Below are 21,509 nucleotides of genomic sequence, written 5' to 3' on the forward strand. Positions count from 1 at the left end.
CATTCTTCAAAGCAAACACCTGATCCACACATCCTCTACCACTTCTGAAACCACACTGCTCTTCCCCAATCTGATGCTCTGTACATGCCTTCACCCTCTCAATCAATACCCTTCCCTATAATTTCCCAGGAATACTCAACAAACTTATACCTCAGTAATTTGAGCACTCACCTTTATCCCCTTCACCTTTGTACAATGGCACTATGCATGCATTCGCCAATCCTCAGGCACCTCACCATGAGTCATACATACATTAAATATCCTTACCAACTGGTCAGCAACACAGTCACCCCCTTTTTAATAAATTCCACTGCAGTACCATCCATACCCACTGCCTTGCCAGCTCTCATCTTCTGCAAAGCTTTTACTACCTCTTCTCTGTTTGCCAAATCATTCTCCCTAACCCTCTCACTTCGCACACCACCTCGACCAAAATACCCTATATCTGCCACTTTATCATCTAACACATTCAACAAACCTTCAAAATACTCACTCCATCTACTTCTCACATCACCACTTCTTGTTATCACCTCTCCTTCACCGATGTTCCCATTTGTTCTCTCGTCTTACGCACTTTATTTACCTCCTTCCAAAATATCATTTTAGTCCCCGTAAAATTTAATGATACTCTCTCACCCCAACTCTCATTTGCCCTCTTTTTCACCTCTTGCACCTTTCTCTCGACCTCCTACCTCTTTCTTTTATACATCTCCCAGTCATTTGCACTATTTCCCTGCAAAACACATCCAAATGCCTCTCTCTTCTCTTTCACTAATAGGAGAGATAGGTAGTATGTTTGAGGAAAGGAACCTAGATGTTTTGGCTCTCAGTGAAACGAATTGCCGCTAAGAAGGAAAAATAATAATGCATGAAATAGAAAATTTCACCTTGACAAAGTCTTGAAGTAATCTTTGGGATTTCTCACATTACTTCTGTTGAGTATTCTACTGCTACACATACACGTACAGAATTGAGACCTGATGATATTTCTTCCTTATTCTTTTTTCCATAGTTTGGACAGTTGACTGCATTTCAAAGCCTTTCTGATAGTTGTCATCCTGCTACCTATAGTATGCAAAATACAAACTTTTTTTTTGAAACTCATGTAACATTACTCTTCTTAATGTCATTTAAACCTGTTCCAAGATCATGTTAAAACATTAGCTACTGAAAATAATTACTGTAGCTTTCTGAAGGTATAAATATTCTTCTTGCTTAAAAAATTTACTCTAAATTAAAGGTTTAACATATGTGTCATTAAAGCCATTTTCATAACTTTAGTGAATTCAAGTTCATTTGCAGACCACCTTCAAAAATATTTAGCTTATATAACAAGTATAGCATAAGACTTTTCTATATAATGGTGTATGTATCTGTACTGTACAGACGTTTTCATTTTAAATTGGTACCCTCTTCTCATTCTGGTGGTGAGCATCATAAATCTATCAGAATATCAATTCATTTACTTGGCTTCATACATCAGAAGGGTAGTAACATAGGAGTTATTTTTCTAAATATATTTGTTTTTATAAATATTTACAGATTTTACATTCTCAACCTGAGTAAGGACATAAAAGGAAACAGCAAATTCACTGTTCACACTGACTACAATAGTTTCCGTCATTACTGAATGAACGTCTTCTCTCTGGTTGCGTCCACACATATCATGATGAACTGAGGCTCTAGTGGCAATCATTTTGTGGAACCATACAGAGGCATCTACTCAGACATGCGAGAAAATGTAAAATCCTACTAGAATCTGAGTTCATCAAGTTTCAGGAACGCTACCTCTGTTTCCTTGACTGTTTGGCAGCTTATGCAGTTTGGGCCTAATAATCATTTACTATTATTTTGGGACCTAATGGATTCAGATAGTAAGGTGAAAATCAAATATATATATATATATATATATATATATATATATATATATATATATATATATATATATATATATATATATATGACTTCAATTAAGCCAAAAGGGATAAGTTGCAGACTTATGAATGAAATTTTACTGTATCAGTTCAAGTGAAATGAAGCATACTCTTTCAATATTCTATGCTGCTTTTTGCGACCATACATGAGGTACAATATGGTAATAGACTCATACTGACACTGGTGGAACAATATTAAGTGACTGATCCCTTGGCTTTAGGGCAATAGGAGACAAGAGGTGAAATGAGGTAATGAGAGTGCAATTATTATTATTTGGTTGATTCTGATTGGTTTGACTGGACCATACCTGGGATATAGGAAGAACTTCCTAGGGACCCGTACATGCAGAACTTAACTCAAATACTGAGAAAACTAAGTAAAAAAAAGAAATGGACAGTTTATTTCATCTCCCTGCATATGCAAAATCAACATAAGATATTGTCATTTCTAACACACTGCATCAGAAAAATAATATGAAACTATGACTTATGAAATCTGAAATAAATTTTGCTTCAAGCTCCTTGCTTTGGCGAAAATAACCAGCGGTTATATATTCTAACACAGTGCACCAGAAAAGTAAACATGAAATTAAAATTTGTTAAGTCTGAAATAACTTCAGAATTCTACAAAAACACATACAATATACCTTCAGTATAAGGAAAATTTTCTTGGTATGTTCTGCATATATTGCCCTGGTCACCTACAATAAAGTTATGACTGACTCAAGAAATGCTACTCTAGGGCATGTGATGGTGGAACAAATGAAAAGATATTTGAAACACACTATCGCTTCCTTACTTCCAACGTACTCTATTAAAGAGTAAAATTGTTAAGAAGTAAGTTTTCCCCTGAACTTTGTAAACATTTCTAAGATAAACCCTCTAGGAACATGGGTGTATTAGAAAACTTTACAATCATTATTCAGTTAAAAAACTGCTTCACACATCTGTTTCTGCTCAACACATCTGTACCTCAACAGAGGTAAGTGCAGGAAGGACTATATGTGACAACTTAAGGGAGGAACAGGAATTGAGGTTGAGACTGCCTCTAATTTAGGAATGGTTCTTAAAGATGCATTATGTTTGACCGATTCTTATGAATATTTTAGACTGTCTTCCCCTTTTATCCTGGGCCAACCTTGTAAAGTTGCACAAATGTTAGTTTTCATAAAAAAGTATGCTAAAAAAGTCAAAATTTTGTTTTATAAAAAATTCATATGTCTACTTCTTCACATCTATAAAAATTCAAACTCACTAGGAAAAACAACAATAACTAATAAGAGGGAAGAAACTGACTATAATTACAAATAAAAAAAAATCATCATCCCAACTACAACAGCAAGGCATTGACTTAGCTTTGCAATAATATTTTCTTGTACTTTACCACCCATGCATGTTTTAGTAGATTAGTTCATGTACTGTAAAAGTGACTACAAGCAACACCTATGTTTTTCTCGATATATAAAAACTGTACAACACTAGACAAGTATGCAAATTGTTGTAAAGTAAGCGTAGAATAATTGAAGCACGAGACCCTATGAGGAATACTATGCCTCAGGGAAGAAACAGGCATTGCTTTCCTTCTTAACTTGAGGATAAACTGTAGTAGTCTTCCTCATCTCACTGAACAGCATTTAGATTTACTGAATATAAGTAGGCATCGCTAGGAATGAACAGTCACTACTAAAAACTAATATAAGAACTTACATGAACCAACATATGTGGTTATTTGGGAAGTCTATATTTCAATTAAGGTGTGTTTTACAGGCAGAATAATTATTGCAGTATTGATATTCACATTTCTGCACAAAAATTAGTGTCCTAATTCATAGAGGATAAAAGTTAAAATATTCTCAAGAGCAGAAATCATATGGTATGCTCATACAGAGGCGGATCACAAATTTATGGTATGGCGAGTCTTACAAGGATCATGACTTCAGTACACTGGCCATTTCACTGCATGAAATTGGCTCTATTTGCATGATATTCAGGAACTTTATTGTTGCAATTATGACTGCATTAAACTAACTCATTGTAAATATAAGTCAGTTCACTTGAATGTTATCTCTATGTATCTTATGGACATTGGTTATAATACTGTCAAGTTCTACTTAAGCACTTGGAAAAATAAGGCATAATGATTCAGATTACATTCCCTTATTAATGGATAATAATTCCTCATATGCCAAGACACACTGTGGTGGAATAATGCTTGGTAGCCCTAGATGGTCTACTCAGATACCATCTCTTCAACTACATTAAAACTAAAGAAATCTAACCATGAATTATTTTCAAATGAAAATAATTCAAAGCAGATATGATTACAATCTCTTAGTGTTTCTTTGTGGTCTGGTTCACTGCGGAATGAAAGTTAAAAAAAAAAGTATTTCAAGACTAAAATGCTGCATCTCTGGGACAGTGATAATAACAATGATATTTATAATAATAGTGATAATAATAATAATAATAATAATAATAATAATAATAATATATACTTCCCACGTATTCCCTGCGTGTCGTAGAAGGCGACTAAAAGGGAAGGGAGCGGGTGGCTGGAAATCCTCCCCTCTCGTTTTTTTTTAATTTTCCAAAAGAAGGAACAGAGAAGGGGGCCAGGTGAGGATTTTCCCTCTAAGGCCCAGTCCTCTGTTCTTAATGCTACCTCGCAAATGCGGGAAATGGCGAATCGTATGAAAAAAAAAAAAAAAAAAAAAAAATAATAATAATAATAATAATAATAATGATAATAATAATAATAATAATAATAATTGGGGAAGAGCAGTGTGGTTTCAGAAGTGGTAGAGGATGTGTGGATCAGGTGTTTGCTTTGAAGAATGTATGTGAGAAATACTTAGAAAAGCAAATGGATTTGTATGTAGCATTTATGGATCTGGAGAAGGCATATGATAGAGTTGATAGAGATGCTCTGTGGAAGGTATTAAGAATATATGGTGTGGGAGGCAAGTTGTTAGAAGCAGTGAAAAGTTTTTATCGAGGATGTAAGGTATGTGTACGTGTAGGAAGAGAGGAAAGTGATTGGTTCTCAGTGAATGTAGGTTTGCGGCAAGGGTGTGTGATGTCTCCATGGTTGTTTAATTTGTTTATGGATGGGGTTGTTAGGGAGGTGAATGCAAGAGTTTTGGAAAGAGGGGCAAGTATGAAGTCTGTTGGGGATGAGAGAGCTTGGGAAGTGAGTCAGGTGTTGTTCGCTGATGATACAGCACTGGTGGCTGATTCATGTGAGAAACTGCAGAAGCTGGTGACTGAGTTTGGTGAAGTGTGTGAAAGAAGAAAGTTAAGAGTAAATGTGAATAAGAGCAAGGTTATTAGGTACAGTAGGGTTGAGGGTCAAGTCAATTGGGAGGTAAGTTTGAATGGAGAAAAACTGGAGGAAGTAAAGTGTTTTAGATATCTGGGAGTGGATCTGGCAGCAGATGGAACCATGGAAGCGGAAGTGGATCATAGGGTGGGGGAGGGGGCGAAAATTCTGGGAGCCTTGAAGAATGTGTGGAAGTCGAGAACATTATCTCGGAAAGCAAAAACGGGTATGCTTGAAGGAATAGTGGTTCCAACAATGTTGTATGGTTGCGAGGCATGGGCTATGGATAGAGTTGTGCGCAGGAGGATGGATATGCTGGAAATGAGATGTTTGAGGACAATGTGTGGTGTGAGGTGGTTTGATCGACTGAGTAACGTAAGGGTAAGAGAGATGTGTGGAAATAAAAAGAGCGTGGTTGAGAGAGCAGAAGAGGGTGTTTTGAAATGGTTTGGGCACATGGAGAGAATGAGTGAGGAAAGATTGACCAAGAGGATATATGTGTCGGAGGTGGAGGGAACGAGGAGAAGTGGGAGACCAAATTGGAGGTGGAAAGATGGAGTGAAAAAGATTTTGTGTGATCGGGGCCTGAACATGCAGGAGGGTGAAAGGAGGGCAAGGAATAGAGTGAATTGGATCGATGTGGTATACCGGGTTTGACGTGCTGTCAATGGATTGAATCAGGGCATGTGAAGTGTCTGGGGTAAACCATGGAAAGCTGTGTAGGTATGTATATTTGCGTGTGTGGACGTATGTATATACATGTGTATGGGGTGGGTTGGGTCATTTCTTTCGTCTGTTTCCTTGCGCTACCTCGCAAACGCGGGAGACAGCGACAAAGTATAATATAAAAAAAAATAATAATAATATACTAATAATAATAACAATAATAATAATAAATAATAAAAGTCTATGATAATTTACCCCTGGGGACAGGGGAGAAAGAATACTGCCTACATTTTCCCTGTGTATCATTGAGGGCGACTAAAAGTGGGTGGGAGTGGGTGGCTGGAAATTCTTCCTGTATTACTTTCCAAAAGCAGGAACAGAATAATGAGCCAAGTGAGTTTTCCCTCTAAGGCTCTGTCATTTCTTCTTGATGCTACCTCACTCATGTGGGAAATGGTGAGCATGTATGAAAAAATATAATAATTTACTTACAAAACAAAGCATCTAACATAATCTCTTGTTATCCGCCCCTGTTAAGCTTGAAAACTTTAATACCCAAAGTGCACAATAATCATTCAGAAAGCGAGGAGAATAAATCAAGTTATGTTCTGCTGCTGAAACACATCTTAAATGCATTATCAAGTCAGTGTAAAACTCATCATAAATGGCCCACATTCTTAAACCCATGATAAGCAAACATGCATTAAATAAGTTTTAAATAATTCATTATAAATAAATGGGAGCTAAGCACGTCTTGCCTACATATTAAAATTGCAGTGCAGTTTGCTCAGGGTACAGTATGCTGTAGACAATCTAGTTTTAATGCCATAATAAAGAAAGACTAGTGGAACTGTGAAGTTGAAACAACTACAATAACAATTAATAATCAGCTCAAATTGATGATAAAAGTAAGCAGTGAGGCTGAGACAAGTAAACATTTGTAAGGTAAATATGAGAAGTATGAGCGAGAGAAGTCTTTAAAACTGACAGTGGGTAGCGTGAATGCAAACATTTGTGTTTAGTGAAACTTGGAAGCACACACAATATGTAAAAGTTTTCAGTTTAGTGACCTTGAAAATGAAATCAGTAGCTACACGTCTTGTGTAAGCTGGGAAATGGAAATAACACAACAGGTTTTGCATACAGTGAGCCTGAGAAATAGGAATAAGGGCTAAATGCTTTGTACACAGTAATGATGGGATGTCCATATTACAGGAAAATATTTAGTATACAACAGAATTGGCAAAAGAGAAAAAGAGCTAAACATGGAAGTGTGAATAACAGAATACCTTGGCTTGGACATCATAAGCTTAGAAATAATATATTTAAGAAAGTATTGTAAAGCATGAACAATAAGCATAAAATGTGCATGTTAATGTATTGGCACTAATTAAGAAGAACACAAATGGGGAATTCTTAATATGAGTACACTATGGGAATGCAATGATCATGCTGTCATCAAAGTATAATGAATATAGTTTTCTACCAAGATAAGAGAAATTTAATGCTTTATGCAAGTCATCAAAATGGCTAGTTTTCTAACATAAATAGAAAGAATAAAGAGTAAAAGAATAACAGTGTTCTTCCATGGTTCAATAAATGGACCCAATAATGCCCAATCATTGTGCTCTTAGATCTCATACTCTTACCCTACTCGTCATCTGACCTTAATCATAAGTGTCGTCTCTAATGTTATATCACATCAAAATTTATCTTAAAAAGTAGTCTTACAGCTCATTTACATATTTTTTTGCATTTTATAATGTTCATATTAGTATAAAATGAATCACAGTTTTGGTGCCTATCATGCATAGGACATGGAAGGCTATTTGAGGTCTGTTATAGCTTCAGTTTCCATGGTGCTGGCAGGTAACCGTTGGATTGTCTGGCTGGCAAACATGCACCTACTAGGAGATGTCCCAGCTCACAGAAAATGTCCTACAGCAGAGGGCTTTTTGGTCCCATCTAAAGAAAGCCCGCGAACAAATCTTGATGAATATACCAGCCCATGTAGGATGTACCAAGAAACATTCTTCATCTTGAAAGCAGGCAGGCACTAATGCACCTGGCATTTGTTGATGAGACTTCCTTTTACTCTAGGGCTATAGGAAAGACAAAGTAGTTGCAAAGTGCCACTGGATGCTATACATTATATCCAAAGAATTTAAGAGAAAGGTATCCAGTACTGATGATTTTCAGCAATTCTAATGCAGGTCATTCAGACCTTGCAAAGAGGAGAGGTAGCATGAAGGGATGGGAAGCTTAATAAAGTTGACTGTTGTGGGTGGCATTTGTCCGCGGGACATACAGTGGGAGGATGGCGCTCAGGTTGGGCAAAGTTTGCCCAAAACAGCAACAGCAGCAGCATAGCTAATGTCAATTTATATCCAATATAAATTAGCGACCCGACTAGCTTGTGCACATGGTAGGTGAGGTGGGGGCAACCGTCCCTTATGGGGGCAGCAGGCCCCACGCCAACACTGGCAGAGCAGCGACAACCATGCCAGTGGTGTCGGCACCAGCAAGGCTTCACAAACCCCTGGTCACCGACTGCAGGATGTGGCAGTGTTGGGGCTGACCCCAGGGTGCCCCTGTGGGGGAATGTGACCCCCAGCATGAGGTGCAGGGAGGTGGCGAGGGTTAACTTGGAGGTTGGCTGGTTGGTACTTCTGTCATACATTAACATTAACATCCCGCATGTCTGTAGGGGTGGGTGGAGTGGACCCAGAGGGACTATCACCATTGTTCTGCGTCCAGATCTCTATTTGCCGGTGGCACTCCTTTAGGCAATCCTGAAAAAAACCCATAAAATGCTGTCAGTACTTTGTATGAGTTACACTTTTACATTCTATAAGAGAATGCTCATAAACATTCTTTTTTATATAATGGGTGTCTATTCCCTGGGCCATCTGTACATTAGTACACTTCTTTCACTCTATATGGTTTTACAAAATCTATATTTTCACTCTTGTTTCCTTTCAATACCATTACTTTATTTTTCAATCCCCTATGCTTACACACATCATAAAACACACTTACTACCATCTGCAACTCCTCTTCACTCTCCGCAAACAAGACAGTATCATCTGCAAACAGGCTTGCCACTAGCCACCATATCTCACCACAACACTCCATCTCTGCATCCCTTTTCCCTAGCTTTGCTTTGACTTTCTTATCACTCTATCCATATATATATTAAAAAGCCACAGTGACATCACACAGTCCTGTTTCACACCTACAAGTATCCCAAAACTTTTGCTCAGCTCTTTATCCACTCTTACATATGCATTTGCTCCTCTACAGAATTTTACACCATCCAACAGTTTTACCCTTATACCATATATCCTTGACACATCCCATGAAGCATTCCACTTGGTTCTTTCATGTGCTTTCTCCAGATCCATAAAAGCTGTATACATCTTACCTTTTGCTAAATACTTTTCCATGGACATCTTTATTACAAAAATGTGATACACACATCACCTAACTTTCCCAGAACCCCCTTGCTCTTCACTTATTCGGCATTCAGTCACTTCCATCACTCTGTCAATCAATATTCATGCATACACTTTTCCTGGTATACTTAACAGACTTATTCCTCTATAACTGCTACATACATCCTTAGCACCTTCTCCTTTGGACAAAGGAAAAATAACAGCTTTCACCCAATCCTTAGGCACAACCTTCTGTTTCTATGCTAAATTACATATAAGATGAATCCACTCTATTACATTTTCTCCTCCATATTTCAACTTTTCAGCCGTAATTCCATCCACTGTGGGTGAGTTTCCTACTTTCAGACTCATTACTGCCTTTCTTACCTCCTTTTTTTTTTTTTTTCACTATAAGCACCTGCACTTGTATCCTCTTCTTTTTCTCCTCCATACTCATGCATGTAACAACAGCTGCCTCCCCTTCTCCCACACTCTTCAAAATACTCTTTCCATCTTCCCTTCACTTCTTCCTTTTGATTCAGAAATTCCCCTTCCTTACTTCTCACATCACCATTTCCACTCTTACATCCACCTCCATGGCTTATTCAAATTTCTCCATTGTACACCTCATAATGTTTTGATAGCTGCAGGCAGTGTTCTGAACAGTCTTGATCCCTTGGATCTTCAAAGTGTTTCCCCTGCATTGTATCTTTTGATTTCAGTGATAGTATATCAGTCTTCTGTGCTAATTTTTGAGAGACTGGGGCCATCTCATGCCAAAATCTTTACTGAGGGGATGTGGCAGCTAAATTCACTATGGTGGTTCCCTTGGGGATTAAGGAGAGACATTGTCTGGTGGGAGGCTATTTGCAGGGGCACCCCTGGTATAAAGGCTCACATATATTGCCCTGCCTATTCAGTACTATGAGAGGGTTTAAGGAGAGTCACATATGATATATCAAGGTGTCTGAGTTACAACAGTAGATCAGGTGTCAGTCAGGCAATGGGAGCGAGATTTGATAACAGCCACTTGGGCTCTGTGAAGTGTCATTGAGAGGGGGATCATGGAATTACTGAAAACTTGCTGTTAGAAAGACCATGTAGGACATTCATGTTGTGTCACTGGGAAATTTCACTACACATTAATATGTTCACTATTCCAGATTGAGACACTTTTTACATCAAAATATCATGACTAGCAGACAGAGGGCATCACAGAAAAAGATAAGACAGCTTACACCAGCACCACAACAGGTGGAAACATATAGTGGGCAGCACCACAACACAGGGACAGAAATTGGGCAGCCCAGCATGCAGAAAGACAAAGGGCAGGCTATCATGCTTGAAGAAGCACTAAGACTAATATACAGGGTCTAGAAGAAGGCATTAAAGATGGTACGTGAAGTAAGATAGCTGAGTTACTGGGCAAGGCTAGAGGCCTACAATTTGCTAACCATGGGAGAGAGAAGAATAAGGAGCGATGTGATCACAATTCCTTAATTTCTATCAAAGTTCTTTACAAAAGCAATTACAAACAACCAGGATTCATTACATGAAATCAAAGTAAGAAACTTATTTGTTAGAAAATAAGAATTGTAAAGAAGTGCTTTTATGTAGTAAGAGTGGTGAGATGACCCTTGATGCCAGCAGTAGGTGAAGGTGAGCGACCCTTGATGCCAGTAGTAGGTGAAGGTGAGTGACCCTTGACGCTAGCACTAGGTGAAGGTGAGCGACCCTTGAAGCTAGCAGTGGGTGAAGGTGAGCAACCCTTGATGCTAGCAGTAGGTGAAGGTGAAGTGACCCTTGATGCCAGCAGTAGGTGAAGGTGAGCGACCCTTGAAGCTAGCATGGGTGAAGGTGAGCGACCCTTGATGCTAGCACTAGGTGAAGGTGAGCAACCCTTGAAGCTAGCAGTGGGTGAAGGTGAGCAACCCTTGATGCCAGCAGTAGGTGAAGGTGAGCGACCCTTGATGCTAGCATTAGGTGAGGATGAGCGACCCTTGATGCCAGCAGTAGGTGAAGGTGAGCGACCCTTGATGCCAGCATTAGGTGAGGATGAGCGACCCTTGATGCCAGTAGTAGGTGAAGGTGAGTGACCCTTGATGCTAGCACTAGGTGAAGGTGAGCGACCCTTAAAGCTAGCAGTGGGTGAAGGTGAGCAACCCTTGATGCTAGCAGTAGGTGAAGGTGAAGCGACCCTTGATGCCAGCAGTAGGTGAAGGTGAACGACCCTTGAGGCTAGCGGTGGGTGAAGGTGAGCGACCCTTGATGCTAGCACTAGGTGAAGGTGAGCGACCCTTGAAGCTAGCAGTGGGTGAAGGTGAGCGACCCTTGATGCTAGCAGTAGGTGAAGGTGAAGCGACCCTTGATGCCAGCAGTAGGTGAAGGTGAGCGACGCTTGATGCTAGCACTAGGTGAAGGTGAGCGACCCTTGAAGCTAGCAGTGGGTGAAGGTGAGCGACCCTTGATGCCAGCAGTAGGTGAAGGTGAGCGACGCTTGATGCTAGCAATAAGTGAAGGTGAAGCGACCCTTGATGCCAGCAGTAGGTGAAGGTGAAGCGACCCTTGATGCTACCATTAGGTGAGGATGAGCGACCCTTGATGCCAGCAGTAGGTGAAGGTGAGCGACCTTTGATGCCAGCATTAGGTGAGGATGAGTGACCCTTGATGCCAGCAGTAGGTAAAGGTGAGCAACCCTTGATGCCAGCAGTAGGTGAAGATGAGCGACCCTTGATGCCAGCAGCAGGTGAAGGTGAGCAACCCTTGATGCCAGCAGTAGGTGAAGATGAGCGACCCTTGATGCCAGCAGTAGGTGAAGGTGAGCGACCCTTGATGCTAGCACTAGGTGAAGGTGAGCGACCCTTGATGCTAGCACTAGGTGAAGGTGAGCAACCCTCGATGCCAGCAGTAGGTGAAGATGAACGACCCTTGATGCCAGCAGTAGGTGAAGGTGAGCAACCCTTGATGCTAGCACTAGGTGAAGGTGAGCGACCCTTGATGCCAGCACTAGGTGAAGGTGAGTGACCCTTGATGCCAGCAGTGGGTGAAGGTGAGCGACCCTTGATGCCAGCAGTTGGTGAAGATGAGCGACCCTTGATGCCAGCAAAAGGTGAATATGAGCGACCCTTGATGCCAGCAGTAGGTGAAGGTGAGCGACCCTTGATGCCAGCAGTAGGTGAAGATGAGCGACCCTTGATGCCAGCAGCAGGTGAGGGTGAGCAACCCTTGATGCCAGCAGTAGGTGAAGGTGAGCGACCCTTGTTGCCAGCAGTTGGTGAAGATGAGCGACCCTTGATGCCAGCAAAAGGTGAATATGAGCGACCCTTGATGCCAGCAGTAGGTGAAGGTGAGCGACCCTTGATGCCAGCAGTAGGTGAAGATGAGCGACCCTTGATGCCAGCAGCAGGTGAGGGTGAGCAACCCTTGATGCCAGCAGTGGGTGAAGGTGAGCGACCCTTGATGCCAGCAGTTGGTGAAGATGAGCGACCCTTGATGCCAGCAAAAGGTGAATATGAGCGACCCTTGATGCCAGCAGTAGGTGAAGGTGAGCGACCCTTGATGCCAGCAGTAGGTGAAGATGAGCGACCTTGATGCCAGCAGCAGGTCAGGGTGAGCAACCCTGATGCCAGCAGTAGGTGAAGGTGAGATGACCCTGAGCAGCAGTAGGTGAAGGGTGAGCGACCCTGATGCCAGCAGTAGGTGAAGATGAGCGACCCTTGATGCTAGCACTAGGTGAAGGTTGAGCGACCCTTGAGCTAGCACTAGGTGAAGGTGAGCGACCCTTGATGCCAGCAGTAAGTGAAGGTGAGCGACCCCTTGATTCCAGCAGTAGTGAAGGTGAGCGACCCCTTGATGCCAGCATTAGGTGAAGGTGAGCGACCCTTGATGCCAGCAGTAGGTGAAGGTGAAGCGACCTTGATGCCAGCAGTAGGTGAGGTGAGCGACCCCTTGATGCCTAGCAGCTAGTGTGAAGGTGAGCGACCCTTGATGCCAGCATTAGGTGAAGGTGAGCGACCCTTGATGCAGCAGCTAGGTGAAGGTGAGCGACCCTTGATGCTAGCAGTAGGTGAAGGTGAGCGACCCTTGATGCCAGCAGTAGGTGAAGGTGAGCGACCCTTGATGCCAGCAGTAGGTGAAGGTGGAGCGACCCTTGATGCCAGCAGAAGGTGAAGTGAGCGACCCTTGATGCCAGCAGTAGGTGAAGGTGAGCGACCCTTGATGCCCCTAGCAGCTAGGAGAAGGTGAGCGACCCTTGATGCCAGCAGTAGGTGAAGGTGAGCGACCCTTGATGCAGCAGTAGGTGAAGGTGAGCGACCCTTGATGCCAGCAGTAGGTGAAGGTGAGCGACCCTTGATGCCAGCAGTAGGTGAAGGTGAGCGACCCTTGATGCTAGCAGTAGGTGAAGGTGAGCTACCCTTGATGCTCAGCAGTAGGTGAGTAGGTGAAGGTGAGCGACCCTTGATGCTAGCAGTAGGTGAAGGTGAGCGACCCTTGATGCAGCAGTAGGTGAAGGTGAGCGACCTTGAAGCGGTAGGTGAGCGACCCTTCGATGCCAGCAGTAGGTGAAGGTGAGCGACCCTTGATGCTAGCAGCTAGGTGAAGGTGAGCGACCTTGATGCAGCAGTAGTGAAGGTGAAGCGACCCTTGATGCCAGCAGTAGGTGAAGGTGAGCGACCCTTGATGCTAGCACTAGGTGAAGGTGAGCGACCCTTGAGCCAGCATTAGGTGAAGGTGAACGACCCTTGATGCCAGCACTAGGTGAAGGTGAGCGACCCTTGATGCTAGCAGTAGGTGAAGGTGAGCGACCCTTGATGCCAGCAGTAGGTGAAGGTGAACGACCCTTGATGCTAGCAGTAGGTGAAGGTGAGCGACCCTTGATGCTAGCAGTAGGTGAAGGTGAGCGACCCTTGATGCCAGCAGTAGGTGAAGGTGAGCGACCCTTGATGCTAGCAGTAGGTGAGGTGAGCGACCCTTGATGCCAGCAGTAGGTGAAGGTGAACGACCCTTGATGCTAGCAGCTAGGTGAAGGTGAGCGACCCTTGATGCTAGCAGTAGGTGAAGGTGAGCGACCCTTGATGCCAGCAGTAGGTGAAGGTGAACGACCCTTGATGCTAGCACTAGGTGAAGGTGAGCGACCCTTGATGCTAGCACTAGGTGAAGGTGAACGACCCTTGATGCTAGCAGTAGGTGAAGGTGAGCGATCCTTGAAGCTAGCAGTAGGTGAAGATGAGCGACCCTTGATGCCAGCAGTAGGTGAAGGTGAACGACCCTTGATGCTAGCACTAGGTGAAGGTGAGCGACCCTTGATGCCAGCAGTAGGTGAAGGTGAACGACCCTTGATGCTAGCACCAGGTGAAGGTGAGCGACCCTTGATGCTAGCAGTAGGTGAAGGTGAACGACCCTTGATGCTAGTAGTAGGTGAAGGTGAGCGACCCTTGATGCTAGCAGTGGCCTTCATTAGGCAATAACTGAATAATGATTTTGAAGAAAATGAATTGTCTGTGACAGCTCAAGTGATGGAGAACCCTAGAAATTGAGGACTCTGGTGATGGAGAACCACAGAGATGGAGGACTCTGGTGATGGAGAACCACAGAGATGGAGGACCCTGGTGATGGAGAACCACAGAGATGGAGGAGCCTGGTGATGGAGAACCACAGAGATGGAGGAGCCTGGTGATGGAGAACCACAGAGATGGAGGAGCCTGGTGATGGAAGACCCAGGTGATGGAGAACCCGGGTGATGGAGAACCACAGAGATGGAGGAGCCTGGTGATGGAAGACTCAGGTGATGGAGAACCCGGGTGATGGAGAACCACAGAGATGGAGGAGCCTGGTGATGGAAGACCCAGGTGATGGAGAACCCGGGTGATAGAGTACCCTAGAGATGGAGGAGCCTGGTGATGGAAGACCAAGGTGATGGAGAACCCGGGTGATAGAGTACCCTAGAGATGGAGGAGCCTGGTGATGGAAGACCAAGGTGATGGAGGGCCCACGTGATGGAAGACCCTGGTGATGGTAGACCTTGGTGATGGAAAACACATGTGATGGAGGAGCCAGGTGATGGAAGACACTGGTGATGGTAGACCCTGGTGATGGAAGACCCTGGTGATGGAAGACCCTGGTGATGGAAGACCCTGGTGATGGAAGACCCCGGTGATGTAAGACCCTGGTGATGGAGGAGCCAGGTGATGGAAACCTGTTACCTGTGTCCTGCTGGGGGTCACCAGACCTAGAGGCTGGGGTGGGCCCCGTGTACTGCTGGGGCCATCACACCTTGAGGCTGGGAACTATAATATCATAGTCTGGTGGGAACTATAGTATGGTGGGAACAACAATGTTACAGTATGGTGGGAACTATATCTATACAGTATGGTGGGAACTACAATGTTACAGTATGGTGGGAACTATATCTATACAGTATGGTGGGAACTACAATGTTACAGTATGTTGGAAACTACAATGTTACAGTATGGTGGGAACTATATCTATACAGTATGTTGGAAACTACAATGTTACAGTATGTTGGAAACTACAATGTTACAGTATGGTGGGAACTATATCTATACAGTATGTTGGAAACTACAATGTTACAGTATGGTGGGAACTATATCTATACAGTATGTTGGAAACTACAATGTTACAGTATGGTGGGAACTACAATGTTACAGTATGGTGGGAACTACAATGTTACAGTATGGTGGGAACTATATCTATACAGTATGTTGGAAACTACGATGTTACAGTATGGTGGGAACTACAATGTTACAGTATGGTGGGAACTACAATGTTACAGTATGGTGGGAACTATATCTATACAGTATGGTGGGAACTACAATGTTACAGTATGTTGGAAACTACAATGTTACAGTATGGGGGAACTATATCTATACAGTATGGTGGGAACTACAATGTTACGGTATGGTGGGAACTATATCTATACAGTATGGTGGGAACTACAATGTTCCAGTATGGTGGGAACTATATCTATACAGTATGTTGGGAACTACAATGTTACAGTATGGTGGGAACTACAGTGGTACAGCATGGTGGGAACTATATCTATACAGTATGATGGAAACTACAATGTTACAGTATGGTGGAAACTACAATGTTACAGTATGGTGGGAACTATATCTATACAGTATGGTGGGAACTACAATGTTACAGTATGGTGGGAACTATATCTATACAGTATGTTGGGAACTACAATGTTACAGTATGGTGGAAACTACAGTGGTACAGCATGGCGGGAACTATATCTATACAGTATGATGGAAACTACAATGTTACAGTATGGTGGGAACTACAATGTTACAGTATGGTGGGAACTATATCTATACAGTATGGTGGGAACTACAATGTTACAGTATGGTGGGAACTATATCTATACAGTATGGTGGGAACTACAATGTTACAGTATGGTGGGAACTATATCTATACAGTATGGTGGGAACTACAATGTTACAGTATGGTGGGAACTATATCTATACAGTATGGTGGGAACTACAATGTTACAGTATGGTGGGAACTATATCTATACAGTATGTTGGGAACTACAATGTTACAGTATGGTGGGAACTATATCTATACAGCATGGTGGGAACTACAGTGTTACAGTATGGTGGGAACTATATCTATACAGTATGGTGGGAACTACAATGTTACAGTATGGTGGGAACTATATCTATACAGTATGGTGGGAACTACAATGTTACAGTATGGTGGGAACTATATCTATACAGCATGGTGGGAACTACAATGTTACAGTATGTTGGAAACTACAATGTTACAGTCTGGTGGGAACTATATCTATACAGTATGGTGGGAACTACAATGTTACAGTATGTTGGAAACTACAATGTTACAGTCTGGTGGGAACTATATCTATACAGTATGTTGGAAACTACAATGTTACAGTATGGTGGGAACTATATCTATACAGCATGGTGGGAACTAAAATGTTACAGTATGTTGGAAACTACATTGTTACAGTATGGTGGGAACTACAATGTTACAGTATGTTGGAAACTACAATGTTACAGTCTGGTGGGAACTATATCTATACAGTATGTTGGAAACTACAATGTTACAGTATGGTGGGAACTACAATGTTACAGTATGGTGGGAACTATATCTATACAGTATGTTGGAAACTACAATGTTACAGTCTGGTGGGAACTATATCTATACAGTATGTTGGAAACTACAATGTTACAGTATGGTGGGAACTACAAGTTTAAGGTATGGTGGAACTATATCTATACAGTATGTTGGAAACTCAATGGTACAGTATGTGGGAACTATATCTATACATATGTTGGAAACTACAAATGTTACAAATATGGTGGGAACTACATGGTACAGCATGGTGGGAACTAACGATGTTTACAGTATGGTGGGAACTACAGTGGTACACATGGTGGGAACTGCAATGTTATAGTATGGTGGGAACTACAGTGATACAGCTTGGTGGGAACTACAATGTTACAGTATAGTGGGAAATACAGTGGTACAGCATGGTGGAACTACAGCAGTACAGTATGGTGGGAAATACAGTAGTACAGCATGGTGGGAACTACAGTGTTACAGTATGGTGGGAAATACAGTGGTACAGTATGGTGAGAACTACAATATTACAGTATGGTGGGAAATACAGTGGTACAGCATGGTGGGAACAGCATGTTACAGTATAGTGGGAAATACAGTGGTACAGTTGTTGGGGAACTACTATGTTGACAGTAGGTGGGAACTACAATGGTAGCAGTAAGGTGGGAACTACAGTATGGTGGAAACTACAGTGGTACAGCATGGTGGGAACTACAATGTTACAGTATGGTGGGAACTATAGTTATACAGTATGTTGGAAACTACAATGTTACAGTATGGTGGGAACTTCAATGTTACAGTCTAGTGGGAACTATATCTATACAGTATGTTGGAAACTACAATGTTACAGTATGGTGGGAACTACAGTGGTACAGCATGGTGGGAACTATATCTATACAGTATGTTGGAAACTACAATGTTACAGTATGGTGGGAACTACAGTGGTACAGCATGGTGGGAACTATATCTATACAGTATGTTGGAAACTACAATGTTACAGTATGGTGGGAACTACAGTGGTACAGCATGGTGGGAACTGCAATGTTACATTATGGTGGGAAACACAGTGGTACAGCATGGTGGGAACAACAATGTAACAGTATGGTGGAAACTACAGAGATATGGCATGGTGGAAACTACAGTGGTACAGCATGGTGGGAACTACAGTGGTACAGCATGGTGGGAACTACAATGTTACAGCATGGTGGGAACTGCAATGTTACAGTATGGTGGAAAATACAGTGGTACAGCATGGTGGGAACAACAATGTAACAGTATGGTGGAAACTACAGAGATACGGCATGGTGGGAACTACAGTGGTACAGCATGGTGGGAACTACAGTGGTACAGCATGGTGGGAACTACAGTGGCACAGCATGGTGGGAACTATAGTGGTACAGCATGGTGGGACTACAGTGGTACAGCATGGTGGGAACTATAGTGGTACAACATGGTGGGACTACAGTGGTACAACATGGTGGAAACTACAGTGGTACAGCATGGTGGGATTATAGTGGTACAGCATGGTGGGAACTACGATGTTACAACATGGTGGGACTACAGTGGTACAGCATGGTAAAACTACAGTGGTACAGCATGGTGGGAACTATAGTGGTACAACATGGTGGGAACTACAGGGGTACAGCATGGTGGAACTACAGTGGTACAGCATGGTGGGATTATAGTGGTACAGCATGGTGGGAACTACGATGTTACAGTATGGTGGGAAATACAGTGGTACAGCATGGTGGGACCTACAGTGATACAGCATGGTGGGAACTACAGTGGTACAGTATGGTGAGAACTACAATGTTACAGTATGGTAGGAACTACAGTGGCACAACATGGTGGGAACTACAGTGGTACAGCATGGTGAGACTACAGTGGTACAGCATGGTGGGAACTACAGTGGTACAGCATGGTGGAACTACAGTGGTGCAGCATGGTAGAACCACAGTGGTACAGCATGGTGGAACTACAGTGGTACAGCATGGTGGGACTACAGTGGTACAGCATGGTGGAACTACAGTGGTACAGCATGGTGGAACTACAGTGGTACAGCATGGTGGGACTACAGTGGTACAGTATGGTGAGAACTACAATGTTTCAGTATGGTGAGAAATACAGTGGTACAGCATGGTGGGAACTACAGAGGTACAGCATGGTGGAACTACAGTGGTACAGCATGGTGGGACTACAGTGGTGCAGCATGGTGGGAACTACAGTGGTACAGCATGGTGGAACTACAGTGGTGCAGCATGGTGGAACTACAGTGGTACAGAATGGTGGAACTACAGTAGTACAGTGGTACAACGGTATATCAAGGAGGGGAATAAATTAGTATAGCATGGAAACAGGTACAGTGGTACAGTATGAAACTATAATGGAACAGTATGGAGCCAACTATAGTATGGTGGGAATTGCAGTGTTACAGTATGGTAGAAATTACAGTGTTACAGTCTGTAGGGAACTACAGTGTTACAGTATGGTGGACACTACAGTATGGAGGGAACTATATTGTTACAGTATGGTGGAAACTATAGTGGTACAGACTGTATGGAGGGAAGGACATTGTAACAAGACAACATATAGGGATACAGTATGGAAGGAACTACTTTGTTACAGTAACATGAAAACTGCAGTATTACAGGATGGAGGGAACTTTAATGTTACAGAGAAACGGGATATATACAGGTACAGTATGGAGGGAACTACAGTGTTGGACTATGTTGGGAACTAAAGTGGTATAGTATAGAGGGAACTACGGTGTTACAGTATGGAGGGAATTACTCTTACAGGACGCAGGAAAATAATCGGTACAGTATCGAGGGAATTACAGTGTTACAGTATAGCGGAACTACAATGGTACAGTATGGAGAAAACTATAATGGTACACAATGGAGGGAACTACAGTGATCAGTATGGAGGGTTCTATAGTGGTGCAGTATGGAGGAAACTTAAGTGGTACAGTATGGAGGGAACTATAGTGGTAGAGCATGGATGGTTCTAAAGTGGTACAGCATGGAGGGAACTACAGTGGTACAGCATAGAGGGAACGACAGTGGTACAGTATAGAGGGAACTACAGTGGTACAGCATGGAGGGAACTACAGTGGTACAGTATAGAGGGAACGACAGTGGTACAGTATAGAGGGAACTACAGTGGTACAGCATGGAGGGAACTACAGTGGTACAGTATAGAGGGAACTACAGTGGTACAGTATAGAAGGAACTACAGTGGTACAGTATAGAGGGAACTACAGTGGTACAGTATAGAAGGAATTACAGTGGTACAGTATAGAGGGAACTACAGTGGTACAGTAAGGAGGAACTACAGTGGTACAGTATAGAAGGAACTACAGTGGTACAGTATAGAAGGAACTACAGTGGTACAGTATAGAGAGAACTACAGTGGTACAGTAAGGAGGAACTACAGTGGTACAGTATGGAAGGAACTACAGGGGTACAATAAGGAGGAACTACAGTGGTACAGTATAGAAGGAATTACAGTGGTACAGTATAGAGGAAACTACAGTGGTACAGTAAGGAGGAACTACAGTGGTACAGTATAGAAGGAACTACAGTGGTACAGTATAGAGGGAACTACAGTGGTACAGTAAGGAGGAATTACAGTGGTACAGTATAGAAGGAACTACAGTGGTACAGTATAGAAGGAACTACAGTGGTACAGTATAGAAGGAACTACAGTGGTACAGTATAGAGAGAACTACAGTGGTACAGTAAGGAGGAACGACAGTGGTACAGTATAGAGAGAACTACAGTGGTACAGTATGGAAGGAACTACGGTGGTACAGTATAGAAGGAATTACAGTGGTACAGTATAGAGAGAACTAAAGTGGTACAGTAAGGAGGAACTACAGTGGCACAGTATAGAGAGAACTACAGTGGTACAGTAAGGAGGAACTACAGTGGTACAGTATAGAGAGAACTACAGTGGTACAGTAAGGAGGAACTTCAGTGGTACAGTATAGAGAGAACTACAGTGGTACAGTAAGGAGGAACTACAGTGGTACAGTATGGAAGGAACTAC

General features: G+C 42.6%; 1 protein-coding gene across 1 annotated transcript in view; it reads right to left on the reverse strand.

Annotated features, from left to right (window-relative positions):
- Positions 1-1,502: 1,502 nt before the first annotated feature.
- The window catches only part of LOC139752969 (G1/S-specific cyclin-D2-like), a 41,838-nt gene continuing 21,831 nt past the window's right edge, over positions 1,503-21,509 (reverse strand). The window contains exon 3 of the mRNA XM_071669121.1: positions 1,503-8,711. Coding sequence (XP_071525222.1) covers positions 8,592-8,711 — 120 coding nt within the window. The 3' untranslated portion in view covers positions 1,503-8,591. The remainder of the gene's footprint in view (positions 8,712-21,509) is intronic.

Source organism: Panulirus ornatus, chromosome 13 (genome assembly GCF_036320965.1).
Source record: "Panulirus ornatus isolate Po-2019 chromosome 13, ASM3632096v1, whole genome shotgun sequence".
In the NCBI taxonomy this organism is placed as follows: Eukaryota; Metazoa; Arthropoda; class Malacostraca; order Decapoda; family Palinuridae; genus Panulirus; species Panulirus ornatus.